Source organism: Nerophis ophidion, linkage group LG16 (assembly GCF_033978795.1).
Source record: "Nerophis ophidion isolate RoL-2023_Sa linkage group LG16, RoL_Noph_v1.0, whole genome shotgun sequence".
NCBI classification, from domain to species: Eukaryota; Metazoa; Chordata; class Actinopteri; order Syngnathiformes; family Syngnathidae; genus Nerophis; species Nerophis ophidion.
In genome coordinates, this window is record NC_084626.1 from 19133922 (window position 1) to 19161272 (window position 27351).

Sequence of the window (27351 nt, forward strand, 5' to 3'; positions counted from 1 at the left end):
GCCCGGTACCAATCGGGCCACGGCCCGGTGGTTGGGGACCACTGGTCTATAGGAGGTTACCTGGTTGGTGATGTTTCCTTATTATTGTTAAATTAATGCAACACAACAATGATCATTAGTTATTTTACTGAGTTGCCTCTTGCATTGGTTGTTTAGTGTGAAAATAAAAATAAATTGTGGTATATTGTGTTTGTCTTTGTCGGCCTGCCGTAGCACTTCCCACGCGGGTTCATAAAGGGTCAGACATGTGTCCACACGGACTTCTTATCTGGCACACATCCGATTTAAATCGTCTTTTTGAAAAGAGTACTACGCCGGTAAATAAATCGCTTACAATGGATATATAATATATTTGTTACGCTTTTATTCTTTAAACATGTCCAAAGGAAGATAGCACTAACAAGACGGCCCAAGAAATATATAAATGATTGAGCGGAAATATCCCCATTTTGTGCTGCACCGACTGTCGCCATGTTCAAAACGGCGAAGCTTTATTGTGCGTCCAGGATTTGTCCAGCAATGCTTTTTAAATAAAGAAACGGCTTGTTTGAATCATTTCAGGTAAAACATGATCAAAAAATAAGCATTGCGTGGTATCTACTTTTTTTTCTATTACTTTCAAACTAATACCACCACGAATTTCTCGAATAACTAATATTTGTTACCACGTTAGCATCTTGGCTGAAGCTAGCGATTAGCTTGTATCTCATCTGAAAAAATGATTAAATGTCTGCTGTTTGTCTTCCAGACGTCAATTTACTTCACATCTCAATGTGGCACATAAATATACGGTTACATGGTTTACTGGTTTATAACTTTTAGTAGCACTAAGCATGTCCAATGTAATACTGTCTGACTGAAACGTACATTAGTTCAAGCGAATATTGTCTGTCAATTAAAAACAGTACACTTTGATTTCCAGGCAAACAACATGATTGAGCTTCCCAACTACAGCAGCCAGCTGATGCAGCAGCTGTGGGCTCTGAGGACGGAAGACCACTTTTGTGACTGCACTATCCTTGTAGGAGGCAACCCTCACCGTGCACATAAACTGCTGCTGGCGGCTTCCAGTATGCTCTTCAGGTACTGTTGGGATTTCATCCGAAAATATACTGCACAGTACTTTATTTAATAATAAAAGTACACTAGGGATGGGCGATGTGGGCTAAAATATATATTGCAGTCTCCTGTGACAACAATATACAGTCGCGATCAAAAGTTTACTTACACTTGTAAAGAACATAATGTCATGGCTGTCTTGTAGGGCTGTGAATCTTTGGGTGTCCCACGATTCGATTCAATATCGATTCTTGGGGTCACGATTCGATAATATATCGTTTTTTTTTTATTCGATTCTCGATTCAAAAACTATATTTTTCCGATTCAAAAGGATTCTGTATTCATTCAATACGTAGGATTTCAGCAGGATCTACCCCAGTCTGCTGACATGCTAGCAGAGTAGTAGATTAAAAAAAATAAAAAAGCTTTTATAATTGTAAAGGACAATGTTTTATCAACTGGTTGCAATAATGTAAATTTGTTTTAACTATTGACTTTTTTATCTTTGTGAAAATATTGGACACAGTGTGTTGTCAAGTTTATGAGATGATGCGATGCAAGTGTAAGCCACTGTGACACTATTGTTCTTTTTTTTATTTTTATAAATGTCTAATGATAATTTCAATGAGGGAATTTTAATCACTGCTATGCTGAAATTATAACTAATATTGATACTGTTGTTGATAATATTTATTTTTGTTTCACTACTTTTGGTTTGTTCTGTGTCGTGTTTGTGTCTCCTCTCAATTGCTGGGTATTGTGGTCCAACAGCTCAATTTTTGTTTCATCTGACCACAGAACTTTCCTCCAGAAGGTCTTATCTTTGTCCATGTGATGTCAGATTAAACAAAAATTGAGCTGTTTGGCCACAATACCCACCAATATGATTGGAGGAGAAAAGGTGAGGCCTTTAATCCCAAAAACACCATCCCTACAGTCAAGCATGGTGGTGGTAGTAATATGCTCTGGGCCTGTTTTGCTGCCAATGGAACTGGTGCTTTACAGAAAGTTAATGGGACAATGAAAAAGGAGGATTACCTTCAAATTCTTCAGGACAACCTAAAATCATTAGCCTGGAGATTGGGTCTTGGGCGCAGTTGGGTGCTCCAACAGCACAATGACCCCAAACACATGTCAAAAGTGGTAAAGGAATGGCTAAATCAGGATAGAATTAAGGTTTTAAAATTGCCTTTCTAAAGTCCTGACTTAAACGTTTGGACAATGCTGAAGAAACAAGTCCATGTCAGAAAACCAACTAATTTAGCTGAACTGCACCAATTTTGTCAAGGTGAGTGGTCAAAAATTCAACCAGAAGCTTGCCTGAAGCTTGTGGATGGCTACCAAAAGCGCCTTATTGCAGTGAAACTTGCCAAGGGACATGTAACCAAATATTAACATTGCTGTATGTATACTTTTGACCCAGCAGATTTGGTCACATTTTCAGTAGACCCATAATAAATTCATAAAAGAACCAAACTTCATGAATGTTTTTTGTGACCAACAAGTATATGCTCCAATCACTGTATCCCAAAAAAATAAGAGTTGTAGAAATTATTGGAAACTCAAAACAGCCAAGACATTATGTTCTTTACAAGTTTATGTAAACTTTTGATCGCGACTGTATGTCACAATATATTCTTTGGCATCCATCTATCCATCTTCTACCGCTTTTCCCTCTTGGGGTCATATTAGTGACAAAAGCATTCCAAAATGGCTTACAATGGCACCGAATTTAGCTGTTGACGTGTGAGAACATATTACGTCATCAATACTATCATTAATCTCATTGCTAATGTACTGTTAATATGTGGTTAATTTCTGTTGTAAAATGAATCAATCTACACTTCTGTTAAAATGTAATATGCATATATTCTTCTGTTGTTTGGAGAAATTACATTATGATCCTATAAACTTGGGTATCATTCCAAATGCTTACATTTAAAAGGACGTCAGGTCCGGCTCTTTGAATACGTGCGGTGGTCACTGATCCTCGAGGAAGTGCGAGCAGGAGTTGAGGAAAGGCGAGCCTGCCAGATGGCGGGAATGCGGCAACAGGGCGCCTGGACGAGATGGGAACAAGTATCAGAGCGTAAGGTCACATGGACCGAGCTCTGGAAAGCCGAACCCCATCGAATAAAGTTCTTGATCCAGGCGGTCTACGATGTGCTGCCAAGTCCATCCAACCTCTTCACCTGGGGAAAGGTGGAGACACCAGGGTGCCCCCTCTGCCAGAGGAGAGGAACCTTGGAGCACATCCTAAGCTGTTGTCCAAAAGCCCTGGGTGAAGGGCGGTACCGCTGGCGACATGACCAGGTCCTGAAGGCCATAGCTGATGCCATCTGCAGGGGAGTCAGTCACAGCAAGAGCCTCCGCCCAGTGAAGAGTACTGCTTTCATCAGAGCTGGGGAGAAGTCAACACCGGCTGCCCGGAACACCTCGTCTGGCCTGTTGGCAACAGCACGCGACTGGGAGCTGTCAGTTGATCTGGGAAAGCAGTTGAAGTTCCCTGACGTGGTTGCTAAAACAACACTAAGGCCAGATATTGTGCTCACCTCAGTGGCCTCCAAGCAGGTAATCCTCTTGGAGCTCACAGTGCCTTGGGAGGACCGTATGGAGGAGGCCAATGAGAGGAAGAGTGCAAAGTACTCTCAGCTTGTGGAGGAGTGTCGGAGCAATGGGTGGCGAGCGATGTGCCGGCCGGTTGAAGTGGGGTGTCGAGGGTTTGTGGGCAAATCTCTCTGCAGGGCCTACAGAATGCTTGGCATCACAGGGGCCAGCCAGCAAAGGGCCATGAAGTTAGTCACAGATGCAGCAGAAGTGGCATCAAGGTGGCTGTGGATCAGGAGGGGAGAGGCGTGGCATGTAGGGCAGTAGCGCTACCTGGACACAGGCTGGGGCCTGATCAACCCTGGCTGGGTCGCCTAGGGGAGGGGGTCTGATTGTTGAAAGACCCGAAACCCCCTGTGATCCTAGGTTACATCACTGAGGATGTGTCCAGTTGCACCATTGGTGTATTTAAAAAGTTGCTTTTCTGGGACAACCAGTGACTACCAGGAACAGTCTGGTTGACCACCAAGTATAGATTGGTGACAGCTGGAGAGACAGCGGACAGCCCGGAAAGACGGCACCGGGGCAGTGAGGGGTAGCATCCCGAGCTGCACCTTCTGAGAGGAAGGAACCCACAACAAGCTACGAATCGACCTACAGGAAATATACCCCCAGGGATTCCCGAGAGGGGGGGCGGAAGAGAATCCCACTGGACGGATCAAAGGTTGACGACACATGGCAATGGTAACACGACGACGACTATGGAATGCATATGTGGGAAGGTATGCAAGAACCGACATGGCCTGCGGATCCACCAGGCCAGGATGAAGTGTATGCAGAAGGTGGTAGAATCACAGCGCACAGGAACTACGCCTGGTGAGACGCAGGAGGAGCCAGGCCCGGAGTCACCCCACAGTGCCCGGAGCCTCCAGGTGATGCAACCACCAGAAGCACACAGGACATCAGAACATCGTCGGGTAAAGTGGCCCCAAGCTAGCAAGGAGAAAGAGTGGCTCCAGTTTGATGAAGATGCTGATACCATCTTGGAAACAACAGCCAAAGGGGACGCTGATCGACGCCTCAAGACGATGACCACGATCATCATCAGCCTCGCTGCAGAGAGGTTTGGACTTGAGGAGAAGCGGGCAGCGAAGCCCCCCTACATCATGAACAATAGAGCGAGTAAAATCCATCAGCTCAGGCAGGAACTGAAGTGTTTAAGACAGCAGTTCAAGGTTGCACGTGAAGAGGATAGGGGGCCTCTTGCGGAACTACGTTGTATAATCCGCAAGAAGCTAATAACCTTGAGGAGAGCGGAGTGGCATAGGAGGAGGAGGAAGGAAAGGTCCAGGAGGAGAGCTGCCTTTCTGGCGAATCCCTTTGGAGTCACAAAACAGCTGCTAGGACAGAAGCGAAGCGGTAGACTGGCCTGCTCCAAAGCTGAGGTCGACCACCACCTCAAGCAAATTTACAGCGATGGATGCAGAGAACAAGACCTAGGCCCCTGCAGGTCCTTGATCAATCCACCAACACCAACGCTTGACTTCGATGGGAAAGAGCCCGGCTGGAAGGAAATCCAGGAGGTGGTCCGCAGGGCAAGGACGAGCTCTGCTCCAGGGCCCAGTGGAGTACCTTATAAGGTCTATAAGAACTGTCCAAGACTACTCCACAGACTCTGGAGAATCTTGAAGGTGATCTGGAGGAGGGGCAAGGTAGCAGACCAGTGGAGACAGGCAGAGGGTGTGTGGATCCCAAAGGAGGAGAAGTCTAAGAACATCAATCAGTTCCGAACCATCTCGTTGCTGAGTGTTGAAGGGAAGATCTTCTTCAGCCTCATGGCCAGGCGACTGACAGACTACCTCCTGAAGAACTCCTACATTGATACATCGGTCCAGAAAGGAGGGATCCCAGAGGTATCTGGATGTCTGGAGCACACAGGCGTGGTCACTCAGCTCATCAGGGAAGCCAGGGAGAATAAGGGGGACCTGGCTGTTCTGTGGCTGGACCTCGAAAATGCCTATGGATCCATACCCCACAAGCTGGTCGAAGAGGCACTGAATCGGCATCACATTCCAAAGAAGTTCAGAGACCTCATTCTGGACTACTATGCCAACTTCCATCTAAGAGTCTCCTCCGGAAAAACAACCTCCGACTGGCACAGGCTTGAAAAGGGGATCATCACTGGCTGTACGATCTCAGTCATCCTCTTTGCGCTCGCCATGAACATGCTGGTGAAGTCTGCGGAAGTTCAGTGCAGAGGTCCCCTCTCCAGGTCTGGAGTCCGGCAGCCACCCATCCGAGCCTTCATGGACGACCTGACAGTGACCACTACATCCGTCCCAGGTTGCAGGTGGATCTTGAATGGCCTTCAGGAGGTGATTTCCTGGGCTCGCATGAACTTCAAGCCGGCCAAGTCGAGGGTCCTAGTGCTAAAGAAAGGAAAGGTTACTGGCAAATTCTGCTTCTCACTTGGCACCACCAAAATACCATCACTCACCGAGGAACCTGTGAAGAGCTTGGGAAAGGTGTTTAATTGCAGCCTGAGAGACGCAGCCTCCACAAGATCGACCAACCAAGACCTGGAGACCTGGCTGACCGTGGTGGATAAGTCTGGCCTTCCTGGCAAGTTCAAGGCCTGGATTTACCAGCACGGGATTCTCCCTCGGATCCTCTGGCCCCTCATGGTGTACGAAGTCCCCATTTCAACGGTGGAAGGCTTTGAGATGAGGGTCAGTAGGTTCCTGCGCAGGTGGCTAGGACTGCCGCGAAGCCTGAGCAGCATTGCTCTATACGGGCATAACAACAAACTGAAGCTCCCCATCAGCAGCCTGAGCGAGGAGTTCATGGTGACACGGTCCAGGGAGCTCCTACAGTATCGGGAGTCCAGTGACCCAAAGGTTGCACAGGCTGGGATTGAAGTCAGGACGGGGCGGAAGTGGAGAGCTGTCGAGGCTGTGGATGTTGCAGAGGCAAGGCTACGGCAAAAGGTTTTGGTGGGAACAGTGGCGCAGGGGAGATCTGGCTTAGGTAGCAGAAGAACACCTCGCTATGACAAGGCGCAGGGGAAAGAGAAGAGGTCACTGATCCTCGAGGAAGTGCGAGCAGGAGTTGAGGAAAGGCGAGCCTGCCAGATGGCGGGAATGCGGCAACAGGGCGCCTGGACGAGATGGGAACAAGTATCAGAGCGTAAGGTCACATGGACCGAGCTCTGGAAAGCCGAACCCCATCGAATAAAGTTCTTGATCCAGGCGGTCTACGATGTGCTGCCAAGTCCATCCAACCTCTTCACCTGGGGAAAGGTGGAGACACCAGGGTGCCCCCTCTGCCAGAGGAGAGGAACCTTGGAGCACATCCTAAGCTGTTGTCCAAAAGCCCTGGGTGAAGGGCGGTACCGCTGGCGACATGACCAGGTCCTGAAGGCCATAGCTGATGCCATCTGCAGGGGAGTCAGTCACAGCAAGAGCCTCCGCCCAGTGAAGAGTACTGCTTTCATCAGAGCTGGGGAGAAGTCAACACCGGCTGCCCGGAACACCTCGTCTGGCCTGTTGGCAACAGCACGCGACTGGGAGCTGTCAGTTGATCTGGGAAAGCAGTTGAAGTTCCCTGACGTGGTTGCTAAAACAACACTAAGGCCAGATATTGTGCTCACCTCAGTGGCCTCCAAGCAGGTAATCCTCTTGGAGCTCACAGTGCCTTGGGAGGACCGTATGGAGGAGGCCAATGAGAGGAAGAGTGCAAAGTACTCTCAGCTTGTGGAGGAGTGTCGGAGCAATGGGTGGCGAGCGATGTGCCGGCCGGTTGAAGTGGGGTGTCGAGGGTTTGTGGGCAAATCTCTCTGCAGGGCCTACAGAATGCTTGGCATCACAGGGGCCAGCCAGCAAAGGGCCATGAAGTTAGTCACAGATGCAGCAGAAGTGGCATCAAGGTGGCTGTGGATCAGGAGGGGAGAGGCGTGGCATGTAGGGCAGTAGCGCTACCTGGACACAGGCTGGGGCCTGATCAACCCTGGCTGGGTCGCCTAGGGGAGGGGGTCTGATTGTTGAAAGACCCGAAACCCCCTGTGATCCTAGGTTACATCACTGAGGATGTGTCCAGTTGCACCATTGGTGTATTTAAAAAGTTAATTTCTGTTGTAAAATGAATCAATCTACACTTCTGTTAAAATGTAATATGCATATATTCTTCTGTTGTTTGGAGAAATTACATTATGATCCTATAAACTTGGGTATCATTCCAAATGCTTACATTTAAAAGGACGTCAGGTCCGGCTCTTTGAATACGTGCGGTGGTCAAGCCAGCGTCTGGTGTCATTGGGCACTAAAAGTAAGCCTTTCTTGAAGAAAAATGTCAGATTCTTGCTTTGTCTTTGGCTGTACAAACCGTTTAAATCTCGAAAATGTTATAAACAATTTTATAAAAGACAACGACAAAAGTACCACGCACTACAGTCCAAGAGAGAAGAGCCGAAAAAAAGCACATGTTTTCAATGACCACTCTGTTAGAGGATTGTTGGATTTATTTTTAAAGTTAAGTGTGTCCCGTTTAAGTATTATTTAGATAATTTTTGCATTTCTTTAAACACATTTTTGCTACAAGTGGTCTGCAGAGCACCAACTCAGCAAGTCTAAATAAAATAAATCAAATGTGAGCAAGGAAATAATTAAGCTTTTACCAAAGGCAACAATCATAAATTAAGTTTTCAGCACTTATACAATGTTGACATTTATAGTTATATTTTGATAAAGACGGAAAAAACACGTATACTCATAAACGGCGCATGCAACATCAAGGCCAGGCAAACATGGCAGTAGACACAAAGTTAAATCATGAAATGCAACTTTACCCAAGGAAAAACGATGCATGATTTAACTGGGAGAGTCTTCATACCAATTTCCTTGACCCCAGCCACACTCAAAGAAGTTGTAAACCTCCATGTTTTGTCGTGTAGAATGATGTCTGGAGCACAAAGTAGTTCGACATGTTTGGAAACTCCACTGACGAATAATCCTTTAGCACTCGACTAATCTATTTTCTGATACAGTATAGTATTTTCTATTGCATACTTGGATTTTTTTTTTTCTTATATCTGCTTTTTGCTGGAATATACAGGGCCCCTTGTGTACTCAGTGTGTGCGCTGCTTGCTGTACAACAACCATCTACGCTTGGTTGACTACCATTGGTTTTCACCTCTGGGAAGAAATCACATGTCATAATACAAGCAATGCCAAATATTTATTGGGGCAGCATCGGTTGTACCAATGCGGATACTGATGCTTCAAATGTTCAAGATCATTGAATTTTGATTAAATATTATGAGACAAAACACAGGATGAGGGTGTAACTATTTGCATTCAACATTTAAACTATTTGTTGTCTTTTTCCACATACAATATTTTGTGCAAAAAAACTAAACATTATTATCGGCAATGACTTGTCCAAGGTGGACCCTGCCTACCGCCCGAATGCAGCTGAGATAATCTCCAGCACTCCCCGCAACCCCGAAAGGGACAAGCGGTAGAAAATGGATGTATGGATGAAAGAGGCTGTTTGCCACTTGCTCAAAGTTACATTTTTCAAAGTAAAAAATATAAAAGAAAAGAACACCACTGGCTAGCTTATGTCTCTCTCTCTCTCTCTCTCTCTCTCTCTCTCTCTCTCTCTCTCTCTCATTAGTGGTGTAACAGCACACATTTGTTTTGAAACTGTCTCCATTTTCACAATTACTAAGTTTACGTAATAATAAAAAAAAAAGATGTTGCCCGAAAAAAAATGTTTTTGTCTACGGCTGTCACTCACCTTGTCCCATCAAGACGTCGGCATAGGTAGTGCGTGAACACACACATAAACATTTCAAGAGAAACAACAAACTATTTAGAGTCATGACAGCCAACACTCGCTATCCAAATCACTATCATTAGCTAACACCCAAAGCTAATGCGCGTGCATTTGTTCCGTACGTACTTAGTGATGTCGTTGCATTTTAGACATACTTGCCAACCTTGAGACCTCCGATTTCGGGAGGTGGGAGCGTGGGGCGGAGGCGTGTTTGGGGCGGGGGGCGTGGTTAAAAGGGGAGTAGTATAATTCACCAACGCGAGTATTTCATATATATTTCGTGTATATATATATATATATATATATATATATATATATACTGTATATATGTATATGTATGAAATACTTGACTTTCAGTGATTTCTAGCTATATATATATATATTTAATTGTATATATAAATAAAATAAATTGTTGAATTTCAGACGGCACCAATCAAATACAAAGTAATTAAAAACACAGTTCTACTAACTGTACTGTGCTTGCTGGTTACTAAAAAAAAAAAACAACACTTACCTTTCACTATTTGAGTAACCTTTGTTCTGCCATTTGCGTATTGGCGAGCGATCTCTGAATCCGGGAACATAACCTTTACGGATTTGTTGTAGACATCCGCAAATGAGAACGGGATGTTGCTTCCAGCTATCAGCATAGCCATCTTTGTCTCAGCATAAGTTACACCATCGGGTCTCCATTTTGCGAGGTGGCCCATAATACTGGGTTGTGAACGATGCTGCGCTGCGGACGCTTTGTGCTTCGCTGACCGTTCATGACTGAGTATATCCGTTCACCGTGTTCAATGGAGAAGTCTGTTCTACAAAATTTACAGGCAACATACCCCTTCCCCTTCGAACTCTCCTGGATAAACTGAAATTATTGTTTCCATTCGTTTTGGAACTTGCAAGCGTATTTCTTCATTTTGCTCGTCGACGGTGTAATATATTGGGTTGGAGTCAATAACCAGGCGACGTGATGAAGTTACGTCTCTTTACTGTGGGCTTCAGAACAGACTCTCTAATGCATATGTTCATTGACTGCACTTAAATGTAAAATATATGTAGAATTATATTTATATCACTCATATATTATACATTGTATATATTATATATATGATGTTATTTATTATTATCGTTGTTTATTGTGAGCGAACTGTGGTGCTGAATATCCCCCAGGGATCAATGAAGTACATTCTATTTTATTCTATGTACAGTAGATGGCAGTATTGTCCTGTTTAAGAGGGTCACAACATTGCTGAGTCTGTTCTCATGGAGCTTGAGGGGGCGTGGCCTCCAGCTCCGTCTGAATTTCGGGAGATTTTCAGGAGAAAATTTGTCATGGTAGGTTTTCAGGAGAGGCGCTGAATTTCGGGAGTCTGCCGGAAAATCCGGGAGGTTTGGCAAGTATGGTTTTAGAAGCCGTAAGAGGGCGGGATATAATGCTTCAAATACATTGGAAAGTTAGCGCCCTCAAGGTATCTGTATAAATGTTGCAAACAGCCCCTTTAAATCCTTAGTTTTTTCTCTTAAAGCCATCCTGTGTCCAGGGACTTATTTGCTGACTTTGTTAAAAATAACATAGACCGTAAAAAAACGATTTTGTAATTATAAAAAAAACACTGATTTCATCACTGCAGTATCAACCATATAGTGATACCATACCTGGTATCATTACTGTCGATATTTTTCTCGATCCGCCCACCCCAAGACAATATACCGTATTTTTAAAATGCGACTCATATATGTTTTTTTCCCTTCTTTATTATGCATTTTCGGCAGGTGCGACTTATACTCCGGAGCAATTTATACTCCTAAAAATACGGTACTCTAGCTTAGCGATTAACACGGCTATTGTATCCTCCATATGGTGTGCAGTGTAGCATGTTTTACTGTTCCTCATCCTCTTGTCCTCCAGTGATAATTATAATTACTTTATTTGCCAGAATATAGAAGAGGATGAGTGACTTTGAAACAACTTCACGCTAGCTAGCGAGGATTGTGTTGAGCTTGTTACCAACAAATTTGCGGATCACAGCTAAAATTTGTCATCAACATCCATTGTCACGATATGGATATCAAATCTCTATTGTTGCCCAAATTTATATTGTTATTTTCATTTATCACACGCAACTTTGCTGATAAATATGAGTACAGGAAGTCATGCTTTGCACCTGCTGCCTTGGAGTTCTACAACCCATTCATCCACCCATTGTCTACCACTTGTCCCTCTCACTTACGGAAGAAATACAATGTGCGATATGTGTAAAGGATGAAGATCTTGTATTCTTTTCTATGATAAATAATTTGAAATATGCTCATTTTTTAAGGTATTGCAGACAAAGTCAAAATTCAGTTCAGTTCAGTTTCAGTTTATTTCGAACATGAATACAATACAATGTAATTCATCACATATTTCCAGTTGTATCTACAGTGGTTGTCTTTGTGAACACCTGTAGTCTCAACAGTCTCCTAAACTGAATCATATTGGTGCTGTGTTTGATTTATTTCTCAGTCTGCTGTTATGGTGGCCATAAATCCAAATTGAAAGACATTTTAAATCCCTTCAGGTCACTGCTGCAGAGTTCTGACACAGTCTCCATTGACACAGCGTTGGTCTCCTCGCAGGAGTTTGACTGCCTGCTGGACATGGTCTACACGGGCAAGCTGCCTCTCGGCAAGCACAACGTGAGCCGGATCATCGCAGCCGCAGACAGCCTGCAGATGTTTGACGTGGCTGTGAGCTTTAAAAACGTCCTCACCAACATCATCAACCACCAGCCGTCTCCCTCCTCCACTTCTCTGACATCCACACACATCACAACCTTGCCCTCAACCAACAAACTCGAAAGTGAGAGTTCAAAGAGTCCAAATCCTGACGCTACAGCTCCACCGTGTTCGGATGTGTCAGTTGATGGTGCGATGAAATCAACGGAGAAAAATGACAGTGGAGAGGAGCCCCCATGTAAAAAAGTCTGCCAGGAGCTTTCAAAACCCTCTGGTGAGTTTCTGAAAAAATATTCAAAGCAATGCGAAACAGCCAAAACAGTCAGATTGTAATTGAATTGAAAATATATATTTTTTAAATATGTGTACTTAGCGTCTGAAGAAAGTGTTGCACCTGCAAGTGCAGACGAAGAGTCCACCAAGTCCCCGCCTGCTTGTTTGCAGTTGATGGAGCTCCTCGCTAACATGCCAGATGTTGTCCAGCTGCTAAGTCAAGCAGCTCACAGCTGTCTGGATGAAGGGGAGAGACAGGTAAAACACAGTAATACTACGGTACACGCAGTACTTGCGGAGGATGAGATTAAAAGCTGAAGCGGTTTGCATGTGTGCTCTACTTGAACTGGACTACGATGCAAAGAAAATCAAAGTCTATTCCGCTTATCTCCCTCTTCTAAACAGGAGTAATCGAAATAAGCTTTTTAAGTTATGCAAAACAGAAGCTTGATTTCAATCGAACGCCAATCACATAAAGGGGAACTTCACTTCTTTAGAATTTTGCCCAATCGTTCACTATCGTTATGAAAGACATAAAAACGGATGTATTTTTTTAAAATGCATTGTAACACGGAAATATATGTACCATATTTTTCAGAGCATAAGTCACTCCGGAGTATAAGTCGCACCTGCCAAAAATGCATAATAAAGAAGGAAAATATATATATATAAGTCGCACTGGAGTAGAAGTCGCATTTTTGAGGGAAATTTATTTGATAAAACCCAACACCAAGAATAGACATTTGAAAGGCAATTTAAAATAAATAAAGAATAGTGAACAGGCTGAATAAGTGTACGTAATATGACGCATAAATAACCAACTGAGAAGGTGCCTGATATGTTAACGCAACATATTATGGTAAGAGTCATACAAATAACTATAACATATAGAACATGGTATGCGTTTAACAAACAATCTGTCACTCCTAATTGCTAAATCCGATGAAATCTTATACGTCTAGTCTCTTACGTGAATGAGCTAAATAATATTATTTGATATTTTACTGTAATGTGTTAATGATTTCAGACATAAGTTGCTCCTGAGTACAAGTCGCACCCCCGGCCAAACTATAAATAAAATTGTGACTTATAGTCCGAAAAATACGGTATATAAATGTCCGGTAACAAGGGAGGTAATGGGAGGTCCTGAATTCCGCCCATAAAACCTAATAACAAAAATATCCAAAAAGTACCAACAATACTCCATTTGATTTTTGTGATTGAAATATTAACTACCAGTAAGTATTAGTGACATTGTTATTAAGCGCGTTAACACGGACAAACTATTTATAGCATCTTCAATTTGGCCCGTGATACGACAGCATGAGTTCAATTTCAATTAGCAACCTGGCCGTTTGGGGTGTTTTCATATTAAATTTAAATATCCAGGCTTCTGACAGGTGGCAAACTGTCACCATCTTTTGGACAATGTGAGAAACTCAGGTTAGAGACTATGACCTGTACTTTCTTGACACCACAAGCACAGCATTATTTATATGACCCAATCCACACAACCTTTCCTAGTCATGGTGCAGGAGAAAAAAATTCAACCATCAACCAGCACAAAAAGTCAACACTTGGTCACACATAAAACAACTTGCTCACTGAACTTTGTGGATATTATAGAAAAAAAATGACCCATAACAAAATCAAAATTACACCCATTTAAATCCATTACAAGGCATAATGAGGGAAATGCAAAACACTCTCTCCACACTTATCCATGTTTGACTTTTAGCTGATTGAAATTTCTGAGTACACCAAAGAATATTTTCATCCGCTCTGTGGTAGGGCTGGGTGATTATATGATCATAATCGATGATCACGATTAAAATGAGTTTGATCATGGTGATCAGCTGTTAGCTTTTTTACTTTGATCAAACATGGTGGAAATGTTTGTTACAAGTTACCACACTGGTAATCAGCGAGAAAGCAACAACGCTTGGTATTATCCTGCACGGAATAATCCACTTTTATTTATCATTAATCCTGTGTGTGTCTGTGAATGTGTGTTTTTATATGTGTGCATGTGTTTTTGTGAAAATGTTTGTGTGTTTTCATCGTTGTGAAAGTGAGGCTCGTCACGACGTAATTAATGCCCAATAAGCACTGTACCTCTTCCCCCTTTTCACAGCTGGAAGTGCAGCCAAGACGAACAAAATAAATATGACTAGTACCAGCATAGAAGTTGAAACACGGCATTGAGAACTAGCAGGCTGTCAAAAAATATATTTGTGACGATTGTATGGGTCCAGACCGGGAGAATAAACACTTATTATTTAGTCAGAATATATTGTATATTATGTATGAATTATATCTAAATATTTTTAATCAGGCTTTTTGTTTATGTGTCTGGAAATATTCAACTCCTTTGATATAACATACATTTGAGGGGAAAATAAGTTGTTTTCTTTACCCCCTCAAAATGTACCAAAAAGAAGCAAAACCCTGGACCTAAAACCAGGTACAGATCGTAGTGCGGGTTACCTGTACTGTTGCATGCACTTCTAGTAAACACAATTATAAATATGAAAAAAATGACAGTTGTGAGCTGTTAACATGTACAAACGCCATTTCCATATGAGTTGGGAAATTGTGGTAGATGTAAATATAAACAGAGTACAATGATTTGCAAATCCTTTTCAACTTGTATTCAGTTGAATATGTTACAAAGACAACATATTTGATGTTCAAACTAATAAACTTTTTTTTTTTTTGCAAATAATCATTAGCTTTAGAATTTGATGCCAGCAACACGTGACAAAGAAGTTAGGAAAGGTGGCAATAAATACTGATAAAGTTGAGGAATTCTCATCAAACACTTATTTGGAACATAACACAGGTGTGCAGGCTAATTGGGAACAGTTGGGTGCCATGATTGGGTATAAAAACAGCTTCCCGAAAAATGCTTAGTATTTCACAATAAAGGATGGGGCGAGGTGCACACCTTTGTCCACAAATAGTCAAACAGTTTAAGAACAACATTTCTCAAAGTGCAATTGCAAGAAATTTAGGGATTTCAACATCTACGGTCCATAATACCATCAAAAGGTTCAGAGAATCTGGAGAAATCCCTCCACGTATGCGGCATGGCCGGAAACTAACATTGAAAGACCGTGACCTTCAATCCCTCAGACGGCACTGTATCAAAAACCGACATCAATCTTTAAAGGATATCACCACATGGACTCAGGAACACTTCAGAAAACCACTGTCACTAAATGCATTTCGTCGCTACATCTGTAAGTGCAAATTAAAGCTCTACTACACAAATCGAAAGCCATTTATCAACAACATCCAGAAACGCCGCCGGCTTCTCTGGGCCCGAGATCATCTAAAATGGACTGATGCAAAGTGGAAAAGTGTTCTGTGGTCTGACGAGTCCACATTTCAAATTGTTTTTGGAAATATTCGACATTGTGTCATCCGGACCAAAGGGTAAGCGAACCATCCAGATTGTTATCGACTCAAAGTTCAAAAGCCAGCATCTGTGATGGTATAGGGGTGCATTAGTGCCCAAGGCATGGGTAACTTACACATCTGTGAAGGCACCATGAATGCTGAAAGGTACATACAGGTTTTGGAACAACATTGGCTGCCATCTAAGCGCCGTCTTTTTCATGGACGCCCTTGCTTATTTCAGCAAAACAATGCCAAGCCACATTCATCACGTGTTACAACAGCGTGGCTTTGTAAAAAAAAGAATGCGGGTACTTTCCTGGCCCGCCTGCAGTCCAGACCTGTCTCCCGTCGAAAATGTGTGGCGCATTATGAAGCGTAAAATAGGACAGCAGAGACGCCGGACTGTTGAACGACAGAAGCTCTACATAAAACAAGAATGGGAAAAAATTCCACTTTCAAAGCTTCAACAATTAGTTTCCTCAGTTCCAAAACGTTTGAGTGTTGTTAAAAGAAAAGGTGATGTAACACAGTGGTGAACATGTCCTTTCCCAACTACTTTGGCACGTGTTGCAGTCATGAAATTCTAAGTTAATTATTATTTGCAAAAAAAATAGTCTATGAGTTTGAACATCAAATATCTTGTCTTTGTAGTGCATTCAATTGAATATGGGTTGAAAATGATTTGCAAATCATTGTATTCCATTTATATTTACATCCAACACAATTTCCCAACTCATGTGGAAACTTGGTTTGTATGTATATGCAATGTATGTACACATCTATACATACATGAACAAACACAAAAGATGCACATTTTGGAATGTTACTCTCTTGTCAGCTTGTGAAAGAGTCATGTGACCTTTCGGATGCTAAATCATCGGTGAAGAAGTTGATGAGTGACGTGGAGAAGGGACTCATCGGCGAGCACGCTCTCCTAAGGCTGCTGCTCTGTGTCCAGCAGAAAGCTCCGTCCTCCTTCCCTGTAAAGCTGCTCTCTCAGCTGCAGGACACAGACAAAATCGCTCAAGGGCCAGACGGACACCAGATTGAAGGTAAAACAGGAGAAGTCCCATGCGATTGAAACGTGCAACAGTTATTGAAGCGATGATGTCTTCACAGCTAAGGAGGACAGCACAAGTGACATGAAGTCTGCTGACGAGGAAGATGAAGACGCGTCCAGTCTATCTTCCAAGTCGTACTGCTGTCACTGGTGCAAGAAGACTTTTGCCTACAGGTGTCGACTGCTGGCCCACAAGAAGCGATGCACCAAGTCTGGGGACGCCCAGCTGCAGTGCCCACATTGTCCCGACAAGATGGCCAACCAGCGTGCTCTACAGCGCCACCTAACTGACGCTCACCCCAACAGTGACGGAGCCAAGAAGAAGAAGACAAGCTGTGACCTCTGTGAACGGACTTTTGCGCACCCATCAGGTGAGCGGGAATGTGGAATAATGCTGATAATCATATTGAACATGTTATGTTTTATAGTCAGGCCTTATAGGATTTTAATGGCATTTTTGCAAGTGTTGCGGGCTAAAATGCCAGAATTTGCTGCAGCTTTTTTTAGAAGGTTTTAGCAAAAGTTTGTTTTGAGGATAATTTCTTTAATAGCATTAAATAGCATTTTTTAATAACATTGAATGAACCTTTGATTTTATGAAATTTTTATCTACGTTTTAAGTGTTCTTTGTAACCTTAACCTCAAAATGCACATGATTACAACAAAAATTGTAAAATAAATACTGTCAACATTTTACTCATTTTATACTACACAGATTTAAGAGTAGATCCTAGATGGCAGTAAAAGCATATACTCAAAGCTCATTGTTAAATTTCTGTACTCTTTTAATTAATTATAACTAATGATATTAATAAATCATTATAATTACAGAAAGAAACACTATTGTCCGCTGTCTGCTCAGTCATCCGCAAGTTGTAGTCTTTCTCTGTTTGTTTTACAGTTTAAAAGTGTTCCTCCGGTTTAATATTTCCTTTATGTTCCAGCACACTGACTCCCACAAGTCAAGAGCGATTGTGAACTGTTGAGAGCGATCTATAGTGCTATTTTTTTTGGTGGTAAATGAGAGACGATAAGAGAATATCGTTGCACGTCAACATCTCTAACATATAAATGCTGCATCTTTGCAAGGTCGGCATTGCAAATGAAAATATAGAGCATAAACAAGAGCCACATCAAGCACCCAATCAAACTTTGATCTTCCCTATTTTGATATTTTTCAGGTATGATTTACCACAGGAGGACAGAGCACTTTGACGAGAAGCCGTTTGCTTGCAAGACATGCGGTGCCAGGTTTTCCGCTACCTCGTCACTGAAAAATCACATGCGGCTGCACACGGGAGAGAAACCATACCGCTGTAAACACTGCGACATGAGTTTCAGCGTGACGGCGGCACTGTCGTACCACACCAAGAAAAAACACTCCGAGGGTGAGACACGGTCCCACGCCTATTTTACATCGATATTGTTATGTATAATTCATGTAATTACATTAATGTGGCAGTGCGTAACTTCAAGGGTGTCCCAGATTTGTTGTTCACTCCTGTCAATGCAGAGGTCAAGTGACAAGAAAGACAAGTTAAGCTGGTATTGCTGATTGGTTTATGGAAGATATTAATGTATTTTTGATCACAATAATTATTTTTATTTCCGTAATATTAAATACAAATTATTATGATTGTTGTATGTGTGTCAGTATTGCTATAATGATTATTATATTAATATTGTTATTTTAGGCAAGATGTACGTGTGTCAGTATTGCTATAATGATTATTATATTAATATTATTGTTATTTTAGGCAAGATGTACGTGTGTGAGTATTGCAATAATGATTATTATTTTAATGTTGTTTTAGGCAAGATGTACGTGTGTCAGTATTGCAAGGCCGTCTTTGCCCAGTCCATTGAGCTGTCGCGACATGTGCGAACACACACTGGCGATCGCCCATACGTGTGTCGGGAATGCGGTAAAGGTTACATTCAGGCCAGTGGATTGACTGCACACCTGCAGACTTTTCATAGTAAGAACCATCTCACTCATATCAATTGTGTGTGCGTGCGTGCGTTATACAGTGCTCAATACCGGGTTAGAGCGGAATATACGTTGGGTCAGGAAAAAACAAGCCTGTTTTGCAGGTTTCCCTGCTGGTCAGGGGATTTTATGATACCTGCGAAACAGGCTTGTAGGGATGATAAAACCTTTGTTTTTTACTGACCTAAGGTGTATATATATATATATATATGTGTGTGTGTGTATATATTCATATATATATACCGTATTTCCTTCCTAATTTAAAACCTCTTCTCACTCCGGCGCTTACCAAAGGCATGCGGTAAAGGTAAGCATGTGCTAATTATTTTAAAACCTCTTCTCACTGCGGCACTTACCAAAGGCATGCAGTAAAAATTTGAGTGTGATGTAAGGATACCATCATGAAAAGCACATTTAATTAAACAAACGTTATTAAGGTCTTACTTTTACTTATAAATGAAGTCAATGCTAGCTCCTTCTGATCAAAAGCATTGATAACTTGTTTATAGAAGTCTTCCTTATCTTTCTTCAGTTTTAAAAGTCTCTCTGTCACTCATGGAGGTCTTCCTTTATTACCTCCTGCTTTGATTGAAAGTCCAGTTTAGAAAACTGCTATCAGTAAGCTCAGCTCCTCATGTGCGGGCAACGACAGAATTAGCTTAGGAAAACTCCCCCTCCCGTTCTGCTCCGTGGGTGATCTCTTTATCCCACCGCTGCCACCATGAAGTGTTATTGTATAAATAATACACTGGGTATTTAGGACTGGAACATCCTTTATTTCAGCCGGGTTGTTTACATAGCCAGCATAAAAGTAGTGGTGTTACATCCTAAAAGGCCATATCACGTCACTCGTTGTCATTTCTTCTGCAGCCGAGCAGTCGCAAGAAGGATCACTAGCGCCCTCTACCACCAGGAGGCGGGAGTCATTTAATGACTCATATTTGACACACGCAGCTACGGTATATCAAGAAAAATAGTTGCTTACTGTTATTTTTAGCATACAGGTATTCAATAGCTAGGACCTTAAATCCTACTGAATAGCACTTAATCTTCTTCCCTTTATGCAATTTCAAATTACCGGTATTGAAATCGGCCTCCTCCATTTTGAAAATGATGACAGGGGAAGTGTCACTCGTGATGTCACGAGTTTGACCCGGTGGTAATACTAAGCATGCGCTAATTATTTTGCAAAGCGAGTTTGACCCGGCAGTAATTTAAGGCAGGGGTATACTATATACCCGGCGGCAATTCAAGGAAATACGGTATATATGTGTATATATATATACACATATATATGTGTGTGTGTATATATATATATATATATATATATATATATATATATATACACATATGTATGTATATACAACCCCGTTTCCATATGAGTTGGGTAATTGTGTTAGATGTAAATATAAACGGAATACAATGATTTCCAAATCCTTTTCAACCCATATTCAGTTGAATGCACTACAAAGACAAGATATTTGATGTTCAAACTCATAAACTTTATTTTTTTTTGCAAATAATAATTAACTTAGAATTTCATGGCTGCAACACGTGCCAAAGTAGTTGGGAAAGGGCATGTTCACCACTGTGTTACATCACCTTTTCTTTTAACAACACTCAATAAACGTTCTTGTTTTATGTAGAGCTTTAGTCGTTCAACAGTCCGGGGTCTCCGCTGTCGTATTTTACGCTTCATAATGCGCCACACACTTTCGATGGGAGACATGTCTGGACTGCAGGTGAGCCAGGAAAGTACCCGCACTCTTTTACTATGAAGCCACGCTGTTGTAACACTTGGCTTGGCATTTTTTGGCTGAAATAAGCAGGGATGTTAATGATAACGTTGCTTGGATGACAACATATGTTGCTCCAAAACCTGTATGCACCTTTCAGCATTAATGGTGCCTTCACAGATGTGTAAGTTACCCATGCCTTGGGCACTAATACACCTCCATACCATCACAGATCCTGGCTTTTGAACTTTGCTCCTATAACAATCCGGATGGTTATTTTCCTCTTTGTTCCGGACGACACCACGCCCAGCGAAGCCGGCGGTGTTCCTTGGTGTTGTTGATAAATGGCTTTCGCTTTGCATAGTAGAGTTTGAACTTGCACTTACAGATGTAGCGACCAACTAGAGGTACTGACAGTGGTTTTATGAAGTGTTCCTGAGCCCATGTGGTGATATCCTTTACACACTGTCGGTGGTGTTCTTTGGTGTTGTTGATAAATGGCTTTCGCTTTGCATAGTAGAGTTTGAACTTGCACTTACAGATGTAGCGACCAACTAGAGGTACTGACAGTGGTTTTATGAAGTGTTCCTGAGCCCATGTGGTGATATCCTTTACACACTGTCGGTTTTTGGTGCAGTACAGCCTGAGGGATCAAAGGCCCGTAATAGCATCGCTTCTCTGAACCTTTTGATGATTTTACGGACCGTAGATGGTAAATCCCTAAATTCCTTGCAATAGCTCGTTGAGAAATGTTGTTCTAAAGCTGTTCGACAATTTGCTTACAAATTGGTGACCTTCGCCCCATCGTTGTTTGTGAATTACTTAGCATTTCGTGGAAGCTGCTTTTATACCCAATCATGACATCCACCTGTTCCCAATTAGCCTGCACACCTGTGGGATGTTCCAAATAAGGGTTTGATGAGCATTCCTCAACTTTATCAGTATTTATTGCCACCTTTCCCAACTTCTTTGTCACGTGTTGCTGGCATCAAATTCTAAAGTTAATGATTATTTGCAAAAAAAAAAATGTTTATCAAATATGTTGTCTTTGTAGCATATTCAACTGAATATGGGTTGAAAATGATTACATCTAACGCAATTTCCCAACTCATATGGAAACGGGGTTTGCATATATATATATATTGTATTTTTATATATATATATATATATATGCATATATATATATATATATATATATTATATAAAAATACAAAGTAGTGTGTATATAAAATAACTTGCTGTGCTGCTACCTCCCTGTCAGACATGCAGCATCCTCTGGACTGTCTAAAGTGCTGCCTCAGCTTCCAGACTTTAGAGGAGCACCAGAAGCACGTAGCGGAATTCCATGTTAAAGATTTCCACAAGTGTTCCACCTGCAATAAGGTGTTCACCAGCACCGTCCTACTGGAAAAACACAAGACTCTACACACGGGAATCAAACCTTTCACTTGCAACCTGTGCAACAAGTCTTATCAGGTATGTTCTTAAGCGTTCTGGTGTATTATTGGATTATCACCCATGCACAGTCATTTGTCAACCTTTTTTGTTGCCATAGCAACTGTCTGGACTGTGGTACCACAACAGAACCAATCACCCTGACATATATACCAGCCAAACGCGACAGCTGAAGACTTTGGTCCAGTGTGAGACCTGTTTCCGATTCTTCCCCAGTTCCGCCAGCTTGGCCAAACACACACAAAGTGAACATGAAGGTGTGCTCTTTCTCTACAGTAGTATTACAATATATACTTATTCATCAGTACTACTTGCAACATTTCTTTCAGTGCACACTGTAAGAAGAACACTTCAAATACACACCAAGGCCTAATTCCTTCATATACATATGTGTGTGTGTCTGTCCAGGTCTTGCAGCATCTTCCATACACTGCCCGCATTGTCAAATAGTGTTTGGCGGGCATGATGAGTTGCAGGAACATATCAACTCCCAGCACACCAAAGGTGTCAATCAATGGATCTGTCCACTGTGCGACCTTGTTAGCTCCTCCCACTTGCAGCTGCAGGAGCACCTGTCTTCCCACATGGAGGCACAGGAAGAAAGTGAGGAGCAAACTGCTACAACACACAAGGTAATACTACTCACTCATATTACCACTCTGTTATATAGACATACATACTGTACACAAATATAAATATATGTATTATCAATTGTATAAATATTTTATATGATTTTGTACAATTTTATCCATACACGTTTTAATTATTTGTCTATATCAAAACAAATATATATATATACATAGACATACATGTACAGTCAATAAAATAAGTATTTGAACACCCTGCTATTTTGCAAGTTCTCCCACTTAGAAATCATGGAGGGGTCTGAAATTTTCACGGTAGGTGCATATCCACTGTATGAGAGATAACTCAAAAAGAAAAACCCAGAAATTACAATCTTTGATTTTTTTAAACAATTTATTCGTGTGATACAGCTAAAAATAAGTATTTGAACACCAACATTAATATTTGGTAGAGTAGCCTTTGTTTGCAATTACAGAGGTCAAATGTTTCCTGTAGTTCTTCACCAAGTTTGCAGACTGCAGGAGGGATTTTGGCCCACTCTTCCAAACAGATCTTCTCTAGATCAGTCAGGTTTCTGGACTGTCGCTGAGTAACACAGACTTTCAGCTCCCTCCAAAGATTTTCAATTGGATTTAGGTCTGGAGACTGGCTAGGCCACTCCAGAACCTTGATATGGTTCTTACGAAGCCACTTCTTGGTTTTCCTGGCTGTGTGCTTTGGGTCATTGTCATGTTGGAAGATCCAGTCACGACTCATCCTCAATGATCTGACTGAGGGAAGGAGGTTTTTGGCCAAAATCTCACAATACATGGCTGCAGTCATCCTCTCCTTAATACAGTACAGTCGTCCTGTCCCACAAGCGGACTAACAGGTCTTTGAGGGTCAGAATTCTAACTGATGGACAGGTGTTCAAATACTTATTTTCAGCTTTATCACACGAATAAATATTTAAAAAAATCATAGATTGTGATTTCTGGATTTTTCTTTTAAGGTTATCTCTCATACAGTGGACATGCACCTACCGTGAACATTTCAGACCCCTCCTTGATTTTTAAGTGGGAGAACTTGCAAAATAGCAGGGTGTTCAAATACTTATTTTCTTGACTGTATATGTATGTATAAATATGTACATATACATATGTATATAAATATATATATATATATGTATTTTATATATTATAATGTATAAAATACATAATATATGTTTGTGTGTATATTTATATTTAGTTTTTAAATATATATATATATATATATATATACACATATATATGTATGTATGTATATGTGTTTGTGTATATTTATATTTAGTTTTTAAAATGATATACATGTGTGTGTATATATGTATGTCTATATTTTATATAGCCATACATTCTAAACCCTTAGGTGTATTTTTAATCACAGTTAAGAAACTTGAGGCTAAAACGTTTTCTATTCTTTTCTCCCAATCAGGCAACATCTGAAGAGCAAGCAGCAGGTGATGGTTCTGCTGAGCACCCTCAACTAGCTGTCACCCAACAGGTGTTTGTGGCTGTAGACAACCCAGCAGAGGTGGTGGAGGTCAACATGTTTGACCTCCTGAACAATTCTGTCACCTTCATCTGTGAAGACAAAGCACCCGAAACATCGTAGTTCATAGCAGCCTTTTGTCAGGAAATTCCTTGCAACATTAATTATATTTATGGATTTTCCCTCTCGGCAAATATTCTTCAAAGCAAGAAAACTAAGACTACGTTTACACTGCAGGCCAAAGTAGATTTAAAAAAAATAATGTGATTGGCAACACTAAATGTGTGAATGATGTCTGTCTGAGGATGTACCCTGCCTTCAGCCCGAATGCAGCTGGGCTAGTTAGGCTCCAGCACCCTCTACACCCTCCAGAGGGACAAGCGGTAGCATACGGATGATTTTTGCAGTTGTGTTTACACTGCAAGTAAAATGTGATCTTTATCAGACTGTAAACTGGCACAGGCCCCAATGTGGCCTCAACGTCACTTGCAAGCGCAGTTGGATAAAGTGAAAACAAAGGACGTTGACCAGATTCCCTAAATCAACAAGGAAGTCGCTACTACTGTCTACTTCTCTTCCTTCAAATAATTGTTTTTTTCCTCGTGAAAATAAATAAAAGCAATATAATGTATGAATGGATGTCCAAACTGATATATTTGGGAGGGGTCTAATCTTTTAATTGCTGTTAAAGTAGAGATAACACGGACATCAGTGTGGATCTTTGTGAGCTTTATTTTTCAACTCAAACAACTAACGCAATGTACGTAAAATGTAAGCAAATACGTGACAGCATCAATTCCTTTAACTATCGCTATTTATTTGGCATCAAAAAATACTTTGCTCACCGAAACTGGATGTTGTGATGAAGTATCCACTTCCGTGAGAAGGCTGTCGCTGCGGCTGCAGACTGTACTCTTAAGTCGCGCCCTCAAGCTTGACTACGACAAAAGTGAACAGCGTTTTAAAGACGTGCAAACAGTGGTGCTGATAAGGTGAGAGTGCACACTTAGTTTGATCCAAGGTGGCTAATGTAACGCATGGTTGGTTGTTGAATGTATCGCTTTTTCCAGCTGCACTTCCATTGTCGTCACCCTTGTGGGCACGTCTTTAAGTTGACTCTACTTCGTTTGGGCACGACTTTTAGACTTGAAGCTTATGAGACTTAAGAGTAGTTCTGCGCGGCCGTAGCTAGACCTACCTGATTTCCACTGGCAAGCTGCGTCTTTTTCTGCGCACACAAATGAGTAGATTGCTCAAAACTAACGAAAAAGTGTCTCATTTGAAAAGATCAGATTCGGACTGCCTAAAAGTCAGTCACTCAAATTTTACTTGCATAGCCCTTAATCACTAATTTCTCAAAGGGCTGCACAAACCACAATGACCTCTTCTCAGCTACCACTTCAGGACAAGAAAAAAACTCAACCCAATGGGAATAATGAGAAACCTTGGAAGGGACCGCAGATGTGAGGTTCCGACTTGGAACAGCCCCCGAATCCTTTGTGGAGGCTGATCTGCGGTCAGCTGATAACCTCTCAATGCAGGAGAGGGGGGCAGAGCAGAAAAGAGAGAAAACAGATCAACTGGTCTAAAAAAGGGTCTATTTAAAGGCTAGAGTATACGAATGGGTTTTAACATGAGGCTTAGATACTTCTACTCCTGTCGTGGCCTGAATCTGCTGCGAAAAGAGCAGATTAGAAGCACTCTGGAGCAATGCGTTTCACTTGAGGGCAAACAAAATCTGATTTGGTGTGCAGTGTAAACGGGCTTTTATGTACATCCAGTTTGCTCTCCAGTCTTTTGAAGTTAGTAATTAGTCTACCAATAATAATTAGGCATGTGAATTAACAGTATTTTGTGTTCTTGTATTCTCAAGTCCAAATACACAAATAGTTTTTCTGATATTTACATTCCTAAAACAAACAATAGGATTACAATAAAAGATGTGATAAGTGTAGATTTTAAGCTTTACAGAAAAATATTCTTTTAACTAATAAATGTATCAATTAATTTGGGAATTGTGATTCTTTCTTTTAAAGGGGAAGTGCACTTTTTGTGGATTTGTGCCTATCATTCGAAATCCTTTTGTGAGACAAGAACATGTTTTTCTTTTTTTATGCATTATAAAGAGTAAATAAATACGAACAAGTCTGCTTACAATGCAGCCGATGCGAGCCACTGTATTCTGCCTGTAAATCCCTTAAAATAACTCCCAAACACCTCCATTAAGCTTTTATATACATGATGTAAGTATATATGTAATGTAGCAACAGGCACATTTACAAAATGTACTTCTTTTCATAATTTTAAGCATATGCATGAATTAAAAAAAACAAATCAGAATGTTCACTTTTCTTCCAACATCACTGATCACTACTCACTGCAGACTTTGACAGCCAACACAAATACATTAATAAAACATCACTTACTGTACAGGGTCGGCTGTCATTAGGATGCTAAATGAGATAATCATATTTTATTCCCATTTTGATATAGGCTAACTCAAAAAACAGGTGGAACCAAGCGTTTTTTTCAAGTCGTTCTTGCCATATCCAGGTCTAAATTTGCTGTCAAAGTACCAACTTGCCAAAGGAAGCAGCTCACCAGTCAATGAAGTCTACATAGGCACAAACACTACACAGGAGTGACCACGGCACCTCTATAAATAGTTCGCCTGCGGGGGGAATCGCTGGAGCCTATCTCAGCTGCATCCCTGGACAAGTCGCGTCCTCATCACAGGGCCAACACAGCTAGGGGATCAATATTCAAGTGACAAAATGTAAATGATGTATTGTTGGTGCTTTTTGCATTTTTCTTTAATTGGTTTTAATGGGCGGAATAGAGGATTGGCTCTGTTGTAAGCATACTTTTATTCACAAATTAGGAAGCATTAAAAAAAATACATCTACCATGTTCCTCATTATGCTTCTCGATAGGCAAAATTCCAAACAAGTGCAGTTCCCTTTTAAGTAGATACAGTACTTTCCATAAAATACTGCAATTCAAATGATCGTACAAAATGATACAGAATGTTTCAGTCAATAAAGTATTTGATTTCTATTATGACATGTGTTGGTTGGTTTGTTTCTCATTAGTAACTGTGATTAGTCACTCTATGACTCTGAAAGAGCACATAGAGGGAGTAGTGTAGTATAGTGCTACAGTTATGAATGTTGACAAAGTGCTA

The 27351-nt window shown here is 41.4% G+C and overlaps 3 protein-coding genes across 5 annotated transcripts in view; 2 read left to right on the top strand and 1 right to left on the bottom strand.

Annotated features, from left to right (window-relative positions):
- The window catches only part of LOC133535094 (calcium/calmodulin-dependent protein kinase type 1D-like), a 510841-nt gene that overhangs the window by 58315 nt on the left and 425175 nt on the right, over positions 1-27351 (bottom strand). The gene's annotated exons all lie outside the window — the stretch shown is intronic.
- On the top strand, positions 269-27227 carry zbtb40 (zinc finger and BTB domain containing 40). Of its 3 annotated transcripts, none has more exons than XM_061874574.1 (12): positions 269-561; positions 923-1083; positions 12004-12434; positions 12534-12691; positions 16797-16887; positions 16955-17266; positions 18077-18283; positions 18710-18874; positions 21883-22097; positions 22177-22333; positions 22485-22708; positions 24111-27227. In XM_061874574.1, exons 2-12 carry the CDS (start codon positions 932-934, stop codon positions 24288-24290), a joined length of 2292 nt encoding a protein of 763 aa, XP_061730558.1. In that variant the 5' UTR covers positions 269-561; positions 923-931; the 3' UTR covers positions 24291-27227. The 3 variants fall into 3 exon arrangements, with proteins under 3 accessions (XP_061730558.1, XP_061730557.1, XP_061730559.1); XM_061874573.1 differs by having other exon boundaries at positions 270-561; positions 16674-16887; XM_061874575.1 differs by lacking the exon at positions 269-561 and having other exon boundaries at positions 949-1083; positions 12062-12434; positions 16674-16887.
- LOC133535075 (uncharacterized) lies at positions 3755-7722 on the top strand. Its single transcript, XM_061874513.1, has one exon. It carries the CDS (start codon positions 4368-4370, stop codon positions 7575-7577), a length of 3210 nt encoding a protein of 1069 aa, XP_061730497.1. The 5' UTR covers positions 3755-4367; the 3' UTR covers positions 7578-7722.